This window comes from Pyxicephalus adspersus, chromosome 2 (assembly GCF_032062135.1).
Source record: "Pyxicephalus adspersus chromosome 2, UCB_Pads_2.0, whole genome shotgun sequence".
NCBI classification, from domain to species: Eukaryota; Metazoa; Chordata; class Amphibia; order Anura; family Pyxicephalidae; genus Pyxicephalus; species Pyxicephalus adspersus.
The window spans coordinates 114,737,707-114,757,192 of record NC_092859.1 but is presented as its reverse complement, the minus strand read 5'-3'; the positions used below and the strand labels follow the sequence as shown (position 1 = coordinate 114,757,192).

The window sequence follows — 19,486 nt, the reverse complement described above, 5'->3', positions numbered from 1 at the left end:
GTCCCTAAATGAAAAATATAGGTCTGCCTACCTTCGGTACTGGTTTATGGGTTGTGTTTGGCTTAAGTATTTTTATTAAAACAAACCAAACCTAAAAAATAGAAGTATAAGTGGTCATAGTGCATTATAGCATGCATAACCAGATAAGAAAATAATAAAGCTGGGTCACAAACACAAATTATAATTTCATTTAGATTTACAAACAGATATGTAATGCAGAGACATATGTGAAAGTCTGCATTAGAATGATCCTGTTGTTTGCCATTCATGTTTAAAGCACAGATTACCTTTTAAGAAAATTGCCAGTTTTTGTTAGTAAGCTCTTTTTTTCCTTTCGTTTTGGCAGATCCCACTTGTGTAATTGAAAGTCTGATTCTTTCAGTAATCAAAATCTCATCTTATGAATAAAGCAAAAATGTTCACATTTAACACATGTAATGCGGGATCTTGATGGGCCCCCCCTCCTTTCAGTTTTCTAGAAAATAGCTTTCTTTGGCTATTATGTGTGATTGAAGCAAATGCCGCATGCAGATCAAGACTGAAGTGTGTTGTTTTTGTGTCAGAATTCTAGCATCTCAACAGGGAATCTCCTTACTGCTCAATATTTAATCCCCATTTCAGAATCTGTCTGGTGTGTGAATACTGTACGAAGTCTAGACCTTGCTGGAAATTGCAGTGCTATGCTGGTTAGCTTCAACTGTCTACGTGTGTTTGGGTTAAAATAAGGTAAAAGCAGTGCATGGGGGATCCATTTTTAAGATTTATTTATTTATTTTGATGACCATGCAGTAGTGCTTTTGGTATGACTAGGTCACATTTTGCCAGAATGATTTTTAGTAAAGGCATGCAGTATACGTTAAATGTTCTATGTACATGCTTATGTGTGCTCTTTAGCAATATTGCCTTACAAGTAGCTAACCTGGGAAAGGCTTTAAGTAGTTGGCCTATAGGTAGGTAGGTGTAGGTCTCCTCACTGGCTGCAACAAACCAAAAAATTTGCTGCTGCTTTGAGTCACTGTTCTGGTAGCTGTAAAGATATAAAATTTAGGTACCTAAGGCTAACTGCATGCCAGATTGATCCAGAAAGAACATAGCATGTTATAATATAGTGCCAAACCATGCCAGCTGTCCAACTCATATTGAAGCAGGCTTGTCCCTGTCCGATAACCTTATAAGCTGACACTGTTGATAAGGACATTACTTTTTTTTTTGTGTCTTCATGGTTACGTCACTCTCCACAATGTTGTATCTATGACACAACCAAGTGTAAGATAGAATGGCAGCAAGCCACACAGGTCCAGCTGACAACACTTTGTGGAACGATTTCCCATCTACCACACTATTGAAGCATGGAGGGAATAGTATTGTGTAACTTACCCCGGGTACTATAGTACATTGAGATGATGAGCAATGGCAAGTCAATTTAAAAACCGGCTTCTGAGAATCTAATTTTTCTTTTCTTTTTTTTTTTTTTAAATCTGCTTGTAAAAGGTTGCATATTGTATGCAGAGTAAAACAAACTATGGGTAAGCAGATTCCTAATGTGTTCAGATTTTGAATGATGGCTTATCCCTTGGTTATGGTCTTGGCATTGATAGTTTTCAAAAAGGTTTAGAAGCTGCCAACATTCAGTCTGGCATGGCTAGCTTTGCGAAAAGTTGGCATTTCCATCCCTTTCTTCCTGCAGAGCTAGAGGAACTTGTATACAACATCTGTTTATCTGCAAAATAAGTGACTGCAGCTCTGCAGAGTTCTGAGATAACACTGGCAGATAAACATGCACTTGCACGTAAAAATAGGTTGTGTTTTCTCAATACTCAGACATTTTGGTAATTTTTTTTTTTTTTATCACACAATTGTTTTTTTTTGGTTTGACTTTTGGGGTACACGATCATTAAACCTCCTTGTAATTTTTTTAAATGTAGAATACAGTGACATATTGATGCTTTATACATTCAAACGTATGTAATGGTCAGCCAAGGCTGATAAAGTACATGGAGGCTTGCATCTGTTCCATCATCTGCTATACTGAGGTAGCTACTTAATTGTGAATGAAGAACTAATGCTGTGCTGGTGATTGAACAACACAGGTTATTGGTTTTAGCGTTAAAGAGGGAAGAGCCGCCAGTTAACAGAATTTCTTATTTGCTGTGCAATGTAACAGTTGTATTTCATGTCACAGCAGAGTGTCAGGACCAATATAGCCAATATCTTCCCACAATTGTTGCTTTATTGATTTCATGATTGCAAGCTTTATGATCTGTGAATGCAGGTAATTATATTTCTATGTCTTATTACTTATTGTGCTGCCTTGATAATGTGTGAGTAAACCTTTATGATTAACCTCCTATGTTCTCCATTTTGGTATTTTAGAGACCATTTAAAGTAGTGTATCTGTTTGCTTGTATGATTTCTGCAAGAATTTTCACAAGTTCTTGAATCAACCTAAGATTTACTGAAACAGATTTCCGAACCTACCTCATCTTCATCCACCTAAGCAGGCCACTATAATAAATATATCTAAAAGAGGTTATACAATCAGATTGTAAAAGTATGTATGTGTGGTGAACAATAAAAGTGATTGTGCTGCGTTAATTAATACTTCATTAATACCAGAAGTATTTACTTAGCCCTTTCTAGTTCACCTCTGTGAGCTTTTTAACACCTCCCCTGGTACCTGTCTGTGGACTACAGAATGCTCACCCCTATCTTATCTTATGTGGTTAAAGTCACAAATGAGCCTAGGGTGGTACAATGCTTCTAATTCGTAGGCAAACAGTCCAAAATATTTGAGTATTACATACACATAGACGTTAGTATCTTAGTGCCTAAACAAAATATCAACAAAGCAATCCAAAACGTGTTACAATTCCAGTTAAGGTAAAAAAAAATCCACCATGTGCCCCCTTCCACTCTTGTTGATGCTAATAAGCTTTTGCCATAATCGTGCACATTTTTCTCACTGGTTTAAAAAAAATAGTCATTTGAAAAAAAATCTAGAGTTTTAATTGTGTTAGTGCAGGAATTAGAATTAGTTGTATTTGATTAGTATGAATTTTTTTAGGAATGTATTTAGTCATTTCAGGCTTATTATGTAATATTTGTTTGCTGGTTTGTACGTATTGGGAGAGAGAAATAGGAAGAACACTGAATTTGTGGGATAAGGGAGGAAATATAGATGGTAATGTGAATCTATGAAGCAGATTGATATGAATGCAAAGAGTTTATAATGTATGTATAATTTATTGAGAATTGGGAACGGATATCTATGATATAGAGTATACAATGTATGGTTTATACTGAAACAACATACAGAACCAGGCCAGAAGATTCACCTTTCTGATTCATTTTGTTGCATGTTTCTTATTCAGAACTGAACAACTGATCAGAAAAACACTTTATTGAAAAACATTAAGTTTTTTTTTTCTAATTAGGGATGAAGGGAGAAAGAATAAGGTACAGTTTTTACTGTAGACTGTGACCCCTTTAGAGGTGTTACGCTTTGTATCCTGACACAGATCAGCAACTCTCAAGAAAAACTGAGCCTTGTCCCTTGTATTTTTTCATGTTAGGATAATTTCCCCCTTACTGTTGTATTGATTATCACCAGCACAGAAATAAAAGTGAAGCACCAAGCAAGGTTACAGATGGCAATCAAACCCTGGAAAAATTACTGATCCTTCCAGCTCTTTTCAAAACTAAAGTTTGGCTGAACAATCAATTGAAATTTAGCAACTGGGGCTCAAAACTTACCCCTGACTAACAGTAAATTTGTAATATGTATATGTAAAATGTAATTAGCAAAATCCAGCCTTGGCCTGTATCTTAATGCTGCCTCCAGGCAAGGTTTATTTATACTTGTAGAGAGTACCAGAAGATTATAGTGTATTAGTAGTGCACTATACCAAGACTGGATGGTATGTACTTTTATTTAAAGATTTCCAACATGCACAGCACGGTGTACAATGGCATTTACAGCTTCCGGGAGTTAGGTCTTTCTGGCCTGGCCGATCAGAATGGCTCAATATCCCAACCCTGAAAGGCCAGGTGAGCTTATGCAACAGACAACCTGTCTGCTCACATTTTTCTTTTTTTTTTTTTTAATTAAAAAATTGAAAGGTTAAAGATACCATTTCTGCCTTCATCATTGCCCTTAACACCATTGCAGGGTATTGTACTGCTCTATATTCAGAAAGCCCCCTCAAGGGTACCTGTGTCCTGTGACATCTCTATTTTTTTTTTTTTATATTCAACTTTTTTGCTAACATATAGTAACTGGATTTAATGATTTAACTCTTGCAAAGAACCTTGCATTGTCTTGTTAAACAAGGTTTACCTCACCTAAAGACAAGTCAATGAGGGTTCTGCATAGCGATAAATATCTAATGCATATTTACTCCAAGACCCACATCTGCTTCGCAATTAAAGGTTGAGTGTCTTAAAACAGATATCCAATCTTGCAGGATTATCGTGTTCAAGCCAACCGTACAAAGTGCACACATCTAATGTCACAGCTTTATTAATGCAAGAATGTTCTCTTTTCTTTTTTTTTGCCTTTCTTATGATATGAAATGCAAAAAAAATGTTGTGGTCTTTTTTAACATTAAAATCTTAAAAATTATTTTCGTCAGAAATGTATGGTTTTAACATTGCTACAGGACTTCAATTATGCCTACAAATACATTTCTATTTTAATGCACAGGAACTCAAAATCCCAGTGTCTGAATAATGCGTCTTTCCAAAGTGTAAAGCTAGTCTGCCCCTGCTACATCTTCCCTGTCCATCAATCCCTGTGATAGGTGGCATTGCTGTCTAGTAGAAAGAGTGCTGCTTAACTTACAAGCACACATACTTGTTTGAATAGCTGCTAGTAGAAAGTCCAGCATGGCCTCAATTATTAATTTTGCAGTTCTTAAAATAAATAAACTGCATTTATAAAGCATAGCCATATGCAATAAAATAAAAGGAAGTGGGTGGAGCTGGGGCCTAAACCTTTCTTTAGACCAGTCTTTAATTTGAGAATCATAACCACAGTCACAGGGTTCTTTGTTTTTAGCAGAAAGAACCAGGGCTTGCTTTTTATCAATGTGCCACAACAAAATGCAGGCTAAGATATATAAAGTAATGATATATGGCCGAGAGTAGATTCCAACATTCACCCATTATTTTGATACAGCCAATTAATGTCCTACTGTGTTTAGGTAAAGTTTGTTGTAAATGAAGGGTAACCCTTGAGGTATTTCCCTAAAGCACTTGAAAAATGAAAAAAAAAGAACCAAAAACACACATACCTTCAATCCTGCAGGGCAGTACAATCATTCCATTGGTGTCTTGCATCGTGTCCCGCGTCGTCCCCACATCTGTCGCGGAGTTGGCGCTCCGGGCGCCGCTATCTTCGTCTTCTCTTCCTGGTTCTTCATGGAGTTCAAGCACTTTTGCATTTTTCAAGTTTGTGATTCCTCCAAACCTTAACCAAGCTGTGATTTGAGTGTCCCTTTTTTGCCTTACGTACTTAAGACTTTGTACTTTGGGATCTCATGCTACAACATTTTTCAGTTAAATTGTAGCTCATGCAATGTTTTTCTTCGAGTTCATCTTTTTTATCATTGATTGATTCCGAGTCAAGACAAAATAAGGCAAAATACAGATTCATGAGAAATAAATACATTTTTCATTGTTTGTTAAATTGATAGTGTGATATTAACCATTATGTGACATTAAAATCCCTTTGTGCACTTCACTTGTTGCTGTCTGTTTAAAAACGCCCTTAAAATCAGGACAGGTTATGGTTCTAGAACTGGAGTTGAAGGCGTGATATTACCTGAGTGTGTGACACATAATAAGTAACAGAATAGATTGTTTTCTCCATCTCTTCAATGTATTTAAATCTCGTTAGCACATGTATGACAGAATTAAAATTGAAATACAGACAAACAAGCATCTATGCCGAAGTGACCTGCATAATATGCCAAGTAGATCTTGCCATGTGTAACCTCTAGTGGAATTATGAATGTCCTTGGCTAGAAGACAGCATTGCCAGAAGGTTTTTTTATTGCCTGTTCCCATTTAATAATTTGAAATGTGAAATTTCTACACTATCAATTTTCATACTTTCCTTAGGAAAAGCATTAAATGTTCCCAACTGGCTTTGACCCTGGAAGTACAGCACTCCAAGGATTTAAAGCTGACCTTGCTTTATAAAATACATTTTTAACAGTCTAATCTGCTTTGCTCAATTAGGTTTGTGAAGTTAAATGTGTGAAAACATTGCCTTCCTTTTACTTACTTTTTTCACCTCTGCATTGCCAAGCATGTAAAGCTGTTTTTATTCGGAAAGCTTCTTGATCTACTAGTTAGGCAATGTCCGTAGTTTTCCCTCTCCTCAACCCTGGTCGTACACATCTCCAGGGACATCTGAAGCTGTTCTTGAAGAAAATAGGGAGAATTTTTGCAGCTGTCCAAGGTTTATCAACTGTGATACAACAAGATTTAATTTTTACACAGGGAAGACAACCCATGTTGTCCTGGATGTCCTGGTGTGTTTTGCATTTTTTTTATTTACAATTGGACATTTAACTACCGGTACTTTGCGCCTACAAATCTGTTGATGCTTCTCCTTATATTGATAGTTTATACTGCTAGGTGATGAAATAATTTCTTTCACATTCGCAGCTGGTCCGAATGTGCCTCCCATTTTTAAGGCAGAATTAAAAACACTTCAATGGTGTAGTCCCAGTAAATAACTAACAAATGTGGTGTGTAGGACTGGTGTGCCAGTTGATACTCAAGACACTGCAGAATGTTCTACAATACATTTCCCAACCTTACATTGTTGATGTTTTCTCTTTAACTCAACACATAAGGGGTGGCACAAAAATATTAGGACCATTATTTGTATATAATCAAATATATACTTAAAATGTTATTGGGGAGAAAAAAAAACATGTTGGTTTATACTTGTTTCACAGCAGTAGATGGCGCTAAGTCTTGTATGTAAGGTGTGTAACAAACTTGCCTTCGTAAACATGCCTTTAAATATTAGGACCTTTTGCTACACACTTTACATGAGGACACAGTGCCATCTACTGGTGGCCAGCAGCCATGCACAAAAGATCTTTTAAGAGCAAGCAACCTATCAACTTAAAAGTACAACATATATTAACCTGTAAAAAAAAGTGGGGTTTTATTTTCTTCTCTTCTCGTTCAAAAATAACACACCATGGATGTTTTGACTGTAATTTTATTGGCCTTTCTATTTATTGTTCAATATTACTACTACTGAATGTTAGTAGTGATGGGCATGTTTTGTGCTCTAGGTATATACACAAGACAAAGCAGGTTACCAATATTCTCGGGTAAAAAATATTAGGTTCCTTAGTTTATATTGGATCTGTTTATTTTCGCATATATGAAATATTTAGTCAGTGTGTATATATATATATATATATATATATATATATATATATATATATATATATTTATTCCCTAAAAAAAATTAATTGAAGGTAAACAGCAGAATTTATACAGTAATGAGATGGAATGAATCAAATTGAAATATTGATGCATATAAAGAAATCATCTTTGATTGGGATCTGTAACCTTTGTTTGAGGTGCCATCAAATTATATTCCCATGTTTCTTGATCTTGTAGGCATATAGTTGGGATCATATAAATTCTTTGTAGCGTGATGACTCAGGGGAGGAGGAAGAAAATGGAGTTGGAGAAAATAAGGAGAGCACAGTTTACTTTTTGAAATGTAGTTTGAGTAATACAATACTGTAATATAAAATTTCATTGTATTCAAAGAGAAGGAAAGAAAGTGACCAGGAGAATGTCTTCAGATAAATTTGTTGTGTGATGGTCATTGAAGCACATGTTTATGTATGTATCGTTTTGATATGTTCAGTTCCACTATTCTCACCAGAATGTAGTGTAATGCTGAACCTTTAAAACTACATAGAAAAGTTTAAAATGCTGCTGGAATGGTTGCTGCGAGAACTTCACTGTGAGGATTACCGCATTGCTACTCAACTTCCTGTTTGGGAGTATCAGGTGCAAACTGATGTTTGTTTTTGTACCAAAAACCATTTTAGGCTTACACCAGTGCTCAACCCAGAAATTTTTTTAAGCTGGGTGGGAAGAAACTGTAGGTGGGTGGAAACACCTGAATTGTGACCCAACTAATTAGTAACCACCCAAAAACACCTGTTTGGTTGCTGAAAAGTGCCGGGTGGTACAACCAGCTAAAAGGGGCTGGGGAGAACATTGATACACTGTTATTTTCTCCTAACAGTATTTGTGTGTAACATCATAGTCCTATTTTTGGTTGATTTAAATCAAAATTCCCACAATCAACTAATTGAAATATCAATTGTTACACAAAAAGTGGTTTAAACTTTTATTGCGATGGTTAACTATTGCCTTGCCTGATTGATTTTCAATCTACACTCTGACCAAAAATGGACTGCAAGTACAAATTATGATACAGTATATAAAGTACTTAGGGTAAACCTAAAGTGACAAATATCTGTACTGCCATTGCTTCCCTTTTGCTTCTAGAAATGCTGATTTCCCTGGCTTTTGCTAAAGGAGACAGAAAACTCACCACCTACGTATACTAAGGGATTGCTGAGGCTTTCAATACTGGGCTGTTTCTTAATTCAGTCTTACGGCAAGGTTGGGGAAAATGTAATGAATTTCAATGATGCCCACTTGCACCTGGTCTCTGTGTTGCTCTGAAAATGGGGTAAAGATAGGTTGCATTTTTTTTACACTGCAATGGTGTATACACATATTAGGAAAAAAAACTGCAAGGGCCCCCAACATACCTTCAAATCTCAGATTTTACAAAGCCTATCTTTTTATCACTAGTTAAGTAGTGGCTATGCTGTATTTTTATTGAAAAAAATAAAGATCAGATTTGTTGTGATTGTGTTGCAATTTTACCTAGCAAGTTGTATTATAGCTATGGGTACTGCATGGAAATGCTTTTAGCTCCTAAAGAAAGGTAGGTTAATTTGTTTCCCTTGCAGAGGTAAGCAGATCCTGCAGTTATTTTGTTTTAAATTATATTAAAATGGCCAGTGATGCATTTTTTCACTCCTTTCTCAGTTTATTTCCTTTAGGGCACCTCATCTTTCCAGGCCCTTCTCCTCCACCCCTCCCAAAACACACACATTAAGCAATTTTTGCTCTGAATGGCTGAGATTAAATAGGATTTGCTTCAAAGTTTCACTGAATCCCAGCACTGGGCAAAATTGATGTGAACTAAAAAGGCTCAATTAAGTGTGATCCTATTCTGTTCTTACTTAGATGGCGGTAATGAAGGCACAGAAAGATAAAACTCCTGCCTTTTTTTCCCTTCAAATATGTCTTTTGTGAAAAATAAAGCATCACAAATGTTAGATTTCCCCAGAGCTCAAGTGAGAAGGCACAAATAATTTTTATTGTACATAGAGCTTTGTGTTTATTCAAGACATTCTTTTGCCAACAGTGATTCAGCAGAGCTGGATGTATGCATGGTGTGTCTATGTATATTAGTTCAATGGAGGGAGGCATACTTATGTTATAGTTAGCTGGGAAACCAATTTGTACCATTTTACCTGGTTATCGGTGCAGTGATACAAGGGGTCTTAACTGGTCAGCCTTTCAATATATTCCAGTGATAACGAGGACAGATTATGTAATAGGTAATTAGCGTCACATTTAAATCCTGTCGTCTTGATTAATGTTAGGGACTGTGATTGCACCTTTCTAATTAGCCTTTTATTAAAGTGCCCACTGCATGACTAAAGAGCTGTTAATGGGCTGCCCATTTAGTTATTGTGTTTTCTGTATTTTATTTGCCATGGAGGTCTTTCAGTTATGATTAAAAAAAGAAAAATATGTTGACTATATTATGACTTGGTTAACAGCCATGGTAGCAGGAGGAATTTTCTTGAGATGTGACACTCATTTTGCAGAAATTGAGGACTTATGTTTCTGTTGGCACTCTACAGAGGAGGGTCTCTTCTGTACCTCATCTTTCTGCTCCTACTTAATTTCTTTTAACAAGACATCCTCCAGGGCTCCAGGAATGTACAAAAGGTCAAGTACATATTGTTCATATACCAGTTTGTTTTGATCTAATATCTCAAGCTGTCTGGCTATACACTTCCTAATTTTGTCTGCTAATGATGTGACAAATTTGTGAAATAATGGAAATAATCAGATAGTATTGTTGTATACAGATGAGATGGGAAGCAAACTTGGACAAAAAAGTTATTGTTGGTTGTCAGGTTGTTCTAGCATGCTGGAGAATATATGCAACTATTTAGTTTCGATGTCTTACCTTTACTTCCAAACTTTTGGAACTTGATAAAAGAGGGAGGCTTTGGGGTTAGGACAGGCAAGAATAAATGGGGCTGAATACTGAGCGTGGTTTAAAGAAGCAATGCAAACAAAATAAACAGTTGAAACATGTAATAAACAACCTGCTGCATAGTGTAGAAGTCACGACAATGCAATGTACAACATAGGGGTTTATTTATGAAACTGCCGCTTTAATAATTAAAAAAGAAAAATGATTTGCATTGCCAACTTTGGGCTTAATAGCTTTTTTTTGCCTACTCTCCATGTTTAATGTGTTTTTAAAGAGTAATGCTAGAGTCGGGAGAAATTTGCAGCAAGTTCTGGTGAATTGTATGCACAATGATGATGGACAGATCTCTCATCTCTTGACAAAACTCCTATCTTTTGTCTACTAATCTTAGCCAATCATCGAACGTGATTTCCCGTTTGAAAACTCAAGAATGGAAATATACAAACTACATGCAGTACCTAATGTGCTTGACCTGAAAGGAGAGCTCGCACTTGTGATGTCATGTGATGTTTTCTAGCATAAGGTAGATTGGCACTAAACTGCTTTCTTGTGGTCAGCTCACCCCACTTGTGTCTCCTCTGGGATCCCATTGTCCCTGTGTTATTGCTGAGACAGATGTTCTCTATGGGGACTTATTCATTCTACATCTCCAACCTGTGTCTGGCCGCACCAGTTGTCATGGATACGCTATGGATTAACCCAGTGAGGATGGAATGTTTCTGCTTGAGTTGCATTCTTATATATGCTGAGAGTGTGTAAAGACCTTCCCTCTATTTAGTCACCTTAAAAAATGCAGGCAGCCACAGAGGATGAGAAATTCATATAAATAGACAGTCCTTTCCCCACCTTTCTCATCGAACACTTCTTGTGTGGAAAAAAAAATAGAAGGCTGCAGAATTTGCTGGTTTACAAGCTTACAAATCTGCAATAACACATGAGAAATCCTTTCTCTTCCCCTTGCTGTCTAGGTTTATCAGGCTGCATTCGGAGTGATTTTGATGTCATCGTGGTCCTCATTCTGTGCTTAATTCACACCCTACTCTTCAGGTGGTTTAGTTGTAGATTGCGGTGCATTCCAAGCTTTCTGTAAAATTGGTCAGAAGTATATTAACTGTCTACCATGGACCAGACTTGTTTGTGCTGTCTCTGCCATTTTTTTTTTTTTTTTGCATACACCACCAATTATTCTTCTCCTCTGGACAGCAGTGCTGTTTGACAATTCGTGTGGATAAATACGAATATACTTTTATTTTTTTATTTTTTTTTACAGAGTTTATGAAAGCCTGTTCACTTTCTGACATGGCTACTCAGGAGTCGCAGGAGTTTGTAATTATACCTGAGTCATCGTGTAGGTGTTTAACTGAATTGAATTTGGCATATCTACATTCTTGATGTATTTACAGACTTGATTGGGGTTGTGGGGGCTCATCAATGGGCTACTGCACTAGTAGTTGTTTTTTGGCAGTACCTCATAACCTACTGATAGAACTCCTGGCAAAACCTTTTCTTTAAATCCATATAGTGAGTGTCCCTATGTAGGAGGATTCCGGGTCATCACCAAGGTTCTACACACCGATTTACCGCATCTTTATGGGAGAAAAACAAAAGCAACACAAATATTTAGGACCGCATACACCTACCTCTTGTATTTAGACACTGTTTCTCAGTCTAAAAAACAATATTTGTGGATTTAGTCCCCCATCTACTGTTTATCTGATGCAATCAAAATTTAAGGCTCAGGTACTGCATTGACTCACATTTGGTGCATTTATAATTACATTTAGTGTTTCTAATTGGTTTTGTCCCCATGGTCACATCTTTACCTGTTTCCATGCATCTTGCATTGTGTAAAAAGACCATAGGCATATGAAGAATTTGTTAATGGGTTAGGGCTACGTTCTGGTAGCCACAGTGTTATGTATATAAGCCTTAAGTGTTCGTTTGTAAATGCCTTCAATATTACACAGATAATGTGTGGCATATGCTTTTAAGAATATGCGTTTTCACACCTCCTCATATTGTAGGAGCTTTCCCTTTGTTAAATTCTAATAAAAATTCTATTTATTTTATCCTAGTTTAAATATTATATAAAGCAATTTTTTCCTTGTCATTCCTTGGAAAAAGCAGCCTGCTGTCTAACGACATTCCTCAGATTGACAAAGCAATGCATTTATCAGTTTTATATTAAAAACATGAAGTCCTCTTGATGTGTACATAGAAAAACAAATTGCTACTTTTATAGGCTTGTGTTTTGCTTCTTTTGTAATGCAGAATGAGGCTTGTATTGACTTGCAGTTTAATTACACATAGAAAGGTGAATTGTTGTTCTAATCACCTAATCATTATATTTGTTATGCTTCAGACTTTTACAGTTAGGTTGCAGAAATCTATTAGCCGTTCTTAGTTTATATGTAAAATGTAGTTTCTTAATACTTGATCACAAGGAAGCAAGACATATTGTGTTTAACTTCCCCCCTGTAAGAACCAATTCTTCAAAATTGCCGATCCTCCATGCTGCTACATTTACATTTTCAGAATGTGCTCTCTTAATTTAAATAACTCTTGGCATCTTGCTTAAAAACCAATCTTCTGCAGCTAACCTTCATTTTTTGTTTCAATAAATTACTATTAACCTTCTAGAGAAGATATACAGAGGATTAGGTATAAAAAAGTGTGTTTTCAGTAAAATTTCAAGTTGCCTGTATAGCATCCATTTAGAATTCTTGAATCATTTTAAAACTTTAATTCTAAAAATGATAGTTGGATACTGATTGGCTTCTATAGGCAGCAAAAAAAATGTATCTCATTTCTTACTAATCTTTTTGTCACTGCATCTATTTGCATATTTAGGTCAGCTGATATTCTAAATTGTATCCTGTATAAGATTCTATTTTTCTCTGACTGCTGATGAGGTGGTGTATCCATTCCCACTGTGTCATCTTTCAGCTTAGAATAGCTCATTCTCTCCTTCCATAAAATTCAGGTGCTAGTGAACCACTGACATTTAGCGTGGAGAACATTCTATATGGATGTAGAGCGCCAATGGGAGGGGGATAGGATATGAGCTGCTGCCAGCATTTTCATCACATTTCACCTTTTAAAGCGCTCTTAAATGTGAGCTCACCTGCACAATATGCCGATAGCCCATTTACACAGTGTTTTCTTGTGTAGGATCTTTGTAAAAATCACAAACAAAACCTAAAAAAGATCATTGTGTAGTACAGTGACAAATGAACAAAAGCTCCCTATTTCAACACACCAGTTACAGATCTGAATGTTCAAAAAGAAACATTTCATGATCTTTTATCATACATTTGTCAGATCCTAAAGGTGCCTGTACAGATAGGGAAATACCTTTATATGTGGATATTCCAAAATCACATGGTATACAGATTTCAATAAAAGCCGCCACACCTTCAAGAGAGAAATGGGGGTAATCTTCAGGTAAGCTGACCCCCAATATGTGTGTATAAGTATATATTATAAATTTTATATATTTTTGTATATATATTTATCAGTGGTTTTCTCTGGAGATTTGATCTGCATCCACATATAGAGAGGCACACTGATGGTGTGTTGCTAGTTAACAGGGCTGTTGATTATCACATACCGGTATATGTCTGAGCAATCTATTGCTGTGTATTTCAGTAAGGTGACATTGAATCCAATCTTTCATAACAGCACTCCCTGGCTGAACCAATTAGGTAATAAAATGGACTTCTCCTTCACCATAACCCACTTATCCCTAAACTTGCTATTCGTTGCATGATTGCAAAGTAGCAAGTCAACAAAATGTGTCTCTAACACTGACCAGAGCTGCTTGGCTGGCTGACAATTTCATATGACTTGATCTGTAAGAAATGTAAGGGAAAAGCCTTTTATTATATTTACTCAACCAAGCCTTAGTCAGCCAAATTCATGGTTTCCCTAATGGAAGTGTGGTGGCTTGAAGATAGTGTGCAGTGTGCTTTATCAGAGGTCATTAGTTAACGGTAGCGACAAACAACTTTCCTTTCCTTTACTATAATATATCAAGGGGAGCTGTCATATGGAGACTTTTTCTCAATAAACAGCTTAAGGAAGCCATTGTACAGTTAACACATTAACTTATTCATTGTGTTATACAATGTGTGTGCGTGCATTATAACCTTTATTTGGTCCCTGGATATTTGGCCAAAAAATCCTAATAAAACGTTTAGCACTGCCATGTTGGTTATGGATACCTGTGAGTAGGTTTACTGTATATAATAGAAGTATACTGCAGTGATTTATTATTAAACAGGATTTATATAGACCAACATATTATGCAGGATTTGAAGGCAAAGCACAGGAGCTTGAATTTGATTCTTAGGTTAAATGGAAGCCAATGAAGAAAAACACAGAGAGGCCGCAAAAGAGGAGCAATGGGAAGGATGGATGAGTCTGGCTGCAGTATTCATAATAGATTGTAGAGGAGAGAGTCAGGTTAGTTGAATACCAGAGAGGAGGAGGTTACAGTAGTCCAGACGGGAGATGAAATTTGTCAGAGGAGGAAATTAGACTACCCATAGAGGAGGTGTACAGAGAAAAGAGAACCGGTCCAAGGACTGACCCTTGGGGAACACCAACAGGGAGGAGAGTGGTCGAGCAGGAGTTACCATTGAAAGAAACTTGAAAGAAGCGGTCAGACAGATAGGAAGCAAACCAAGAGAGAGCAGTGTCACTGATACCAATGGAGTGCATGATTTGTATTAAAAGGCAGTGATAACCGTGTTAAAAGCAGAGGAAAAATCAACGAGAAGGGAAAAGTTGCCTTGAGACTTAGCTCTGATGAGGACATTACCCACTTTAGTAAGGGCTGTTTCAGTGGAATGGGCAACTCGAAAGCCAAACTGGAGGGGGTCAAGAGGAAAGTTGGTGCTCTGGTAATCGGTGAGTCTTTTGTAGACAATGTGCTCAAAAAGTTTGGAAACATTTGGTCTAACAAGGGTTTCTTCAGGATAGGGAGAATTATGGCATGTTTGAAAGCGGAGGGGTAGATACCAGTAGAAAGAGAGAGGTTGAATAGTTCAGTTAGGGCAGGGGCCTGGGTGGGAGGAATGGGCACGGAGTAGATCAGAGGGAGTTGGTCAGGCAGACAGGTAGTAGATAAAGATGATGAGAGAAGAGGAGATTTCATCCACAGTAACAGGGCTGAAGGGAGGCCAGTGATGATTTACAGGTGGTTGGAGTGGCCCGGTGAGCGGAGACATCATGTCTGATTTTGTCAATTCTGTCTCTAAAGTGGGTGGCAAAGCCTTGGGCAGGGAAGGAAGTTGTGGGGGGAGCAGGTTTGGGTTTTAGGATTAGGTCAATTGTTGAGAAGAGGCTGCGTGGGTTGGAAGTTTGAGAGGAAATCATATTGACATCAATTTATTATGCTTTTGTAAACCTTTTTTTTTTCCTTAAATTGTTTTCTCTTAAGTGTTTTAGCAGGCAATCAGTCTTAGCATTATTTTAGATATCCTGGAAATGAAAGAACCTAGAAAACTTGATTGTGGCAAACTTAGTCAATTTTTTTGCAGGTTTACACTAAAGAAGCAGAGATACTTTTTTCCAGTAAGGTTGTGCCTGTGCTAATCTTCATGTGTAAGCATTAACTAAAATGGATTGAGCTTTATAAAAGTGGGAGTAGATCCTGTTCTGCCTTTTGGCATTTTTATTAGGATCATGCTAATAACTATCCACAGACTAAGCATATGAGGTAGTGTGCCCTCAAGTCCAGTGGATGCCACAAGGGTTGAAACAGGAAGGAACTAAATGGCTTCAGTGTCGCTGCATTTGCGGCTCATTAGTGCATAATGATCATTTATTCTCCACGTATAGCAAACAGCAATTCTCTTCTGAACAATAATAATAAGCAAAAGCCATATCTGTGGCAGTTATTTTGTTAAAAGGAATAGGTTATGGTTGTCCTATTGCAGTGTTTGGTTAATTTTAATTTATTCAAGTTGGAGGTTTGGATTCAAAATCATACTTTTATTTTTTTTACCTCATCATTTTTTTTGATTACCAGCTTAACCTAACTTATTTATGTGATTACTATCCAAACACAGGCTATTATCTGGTTTTATTAATTTGTTAATAAACATTGGATGTTTTAATTAATAGTTTAAGCCAGTAATTCCCTACTGTTTATTTCTGTGCTTCTTTTGATTCACCAAAGACTCATTTTTTTTTCTGTCTGTTTTTCGAAATTAATCAGAATCATCCTGAAAATCATAGTAAAAAATTTGAAACAAAATGACTTAAGAATTTCATCACAATGCCTTATAATGTTCCTTAGTAGTGTGTTTAGTGCCTGTATGCGCCCTTGATGGGCATGCTTTTGATGACCCCCAATACGATCACTGACCCAATTCCAAACAAGTCATGCCAAAATATGTTTCAGGCAAACTAATGTTCATCACAGCATTACCTGCCCTATTGCTGGTTTCTCCATTCTGTCCTGCATTACTTCTTTTCATTCATCTAACCTTGCAACAGAACATATGTATGTGCTGTGTACTACCTGTGCAGCTGCTGGTTCTTATACTACTGTAAAGTACTATTAGTGACAAAGGGACTAGTAAAATGCAAGAAAAATCAGTTGGGAAGAATGAGAGGGAAATGATCAGGCAGTAAAACCATTTCCCCTTTGGGGTTTACTTACTGTTGCCCATCCTTTTAACCTGTTGTAACTTTATTTGCACCAAAGCAGGTAAAATTCATTCTAAATTGCATTCTCTTCTTAACTGGACACATTCATATCCCTGAGGTTAAATTAACTTGGTATCAACCTGTGCTTAAGTATTCCCCTAATTTTTTGAGCAGCGTATAGGGTTTTCCCACAATCACACAAACCAAACTTATCATTTTGATAGGTTTGGTTTAAGTATTTTACCTAAGCTTTGTAAATATTTTTCATCTATGAGATTAAAACATTAATAATGTTGCAGTGACTTGTGGTTGAGAAAACAGGCAGCAAAAAAAATCAAGTGGTTATAGAAAAGTGAGTGAATTTATTTTCAGTTTAATGTACCTATCACAGCTCAGCAAACATCCTTCAAAACCAAATAAAGTGCTTCTCTCCTAGAGAGAAAGTGGAGTCAGCCATTTTAAAGCTAATCCAATATTCATAGGAATTTGACCTATTCTGTTGTGCTGGCATCAAAGAAGTAATCCAGGTCAAATAGCACAGAATGGTATTTTTTAAAGCATGCATTGCTTTTTCATTGTTAAATTTGTGGAGATGTGGTAAAAACTTTCACTTGCTCCCATGTAATGCAACTAAGTTGAAGCTATTGACTTTTCAGCGTTCACATCAGAACCTTTGAGTGTGGTTTTATCAGTGTTTTTTTTTTTTTTTTTTTATACCCTTTCTTACCTCATTGTCATTGGCACAATGTGTTTCGGAACGTCTTGTGACCTTTACCATAATGTGAACATGGATCTGTATTTATTTCCTGCAATTTGTGTGCATATAAAAGATTTAATATATTTGTCATGTCCATATCCCACTCCGGTCTGTAAATCATCTGTTATAATTGAAATGGGCTAAAACATAAATCTATTGCATTTTAACTCTTCATATAAAGGTCATTTGTACGGCATAAAATCATATTTTACTTTGTTATAAAACGCATTTATAACTTGCTAGTGTCTTTGTACTTCCACCCATTATTAGAAAATATGAATAAAACATAAAACAAAATAAAGCATGGCTTAAAATTTTCATGATTTTGCTGCTATTGGTTCTCTTGTTTGATCTGTTTTGATGTTCAAGATACACTTCAACATTTTCAGTTAATTTTCCTTTTTTTGTATTTTATAAATGATCCTCAACTGTGAATTAAAAAAAAAATTCCCATGATGGACTGAGGTAATATTTTATCCTCCTGTGTTACATGCATTATACAGGCGGTTGATTTGACAGGGTGACCTGATGTGGGTCATTTGCTTTGGTTTAGGTCAGTGACTTCATTAGTGTATTCATGCTTTTTTTTATCTGGTTGCTTACACAAGCAGTTTAATTCCAATTTCACTTGAGTGTTTTCTATACTGAAAATAAATACTTGATAAATGCAAACATTGTGCGACCTATATTATTGCAGTTACCATTGGAAATAGCAAAAGTTTTACCACATTATACAATATACTACATTTTACATAACATTATACCACATTTTACATAACATTATATTTTGAGGTGTTGTTAACCCATCCACATTCCTTCTTTTAATGAAACATGTATGTAGTAGCATAATGTAGTATGTTAATGTTCTTAACAACATTGTACATCTGTCAATTAGTGTTAAGATCCTCTCGACAGCCTGTACACAGGTCCACAGGTATACTAGGCATTGGTCAATGTTCTGCTAAGTTTTTATGTAACCTGTGAAATGTTCTTAATTTTTAGGAATCGAATGTCCAAGAGGTGCCAGGAATGCCCCTGGTGGCGTTCAGGAAGGTGAACCATTCAGCGAAGACGCTACATTGTACACCAAGGAACTAGTGCTGCAGCGAGAGGTAGGACGCTCATGCATTCCTGTCTGCTTAAAGTATTCTTGTTTAACAACCCTGTGGCAGGCTTCTACTTTCTATATGTTTGTTGCATAGTGTGATGACATCCAAAAGTTAGTAATCTAGTATTATGAGTTGCAAGCATAAACATCAAAGTGTAATGTTGCAAGTTTAAGGAAAGTATAGCAGAAGCTTTGGTTCTTGCTGCTGTTTCCTTCTGTTCTTTGCAGATATATTCACTGCAATGAGGCACTTTTATAACGGGGACCATACTTTGGCAAGTTGAATATTTTGAGACATATATATAGTACATACCCTAGATGGGATATAGCTGATAGTGTTCCTTGTTTTCTGTATGAAATTAAAAAGCATATAGAGGAAACATTCAAGGTAGCTTTACATTGTTCATAAGCTGTGGACACATTGTGTGAAGTATGGCACAGGGTGTGAGGTCGTAATGGTTATTGCTGCACAGTCAATAGCATTGATTTGTCTGAAGGTTAGAAATAACTGCATCCTACGTATGCTTTCAGAATGTTCATAAAACATTGGTTTGTGCTTAGAAATGGCAGGCTTAGATGGCAGCAGTACAGCATACTGTATACT

At 36.4% G+C, this 19,486-nt stretch overlaps 1 protein-coding gene across 1 annotated transcript in view; it reads left to right on the top strand.

Moving 5' to 3' along the window:
- SND1 (staphylococcal nuclease and tudor domain containing 1) overlaps nucleotides 1-19,486 on the top strand; it is a 265,369-nt gene that overhangs the window by 144,458 nt on the left and 101,425 nt on the right. Inside the window, 1 exon segment of the mRNA XM_072401947.1 lies at nucleotides 18,777-18,886. Coding sequence (XP_072258048.1) covers nucleotides 18,777-18,886 — 110 coding nt within the window.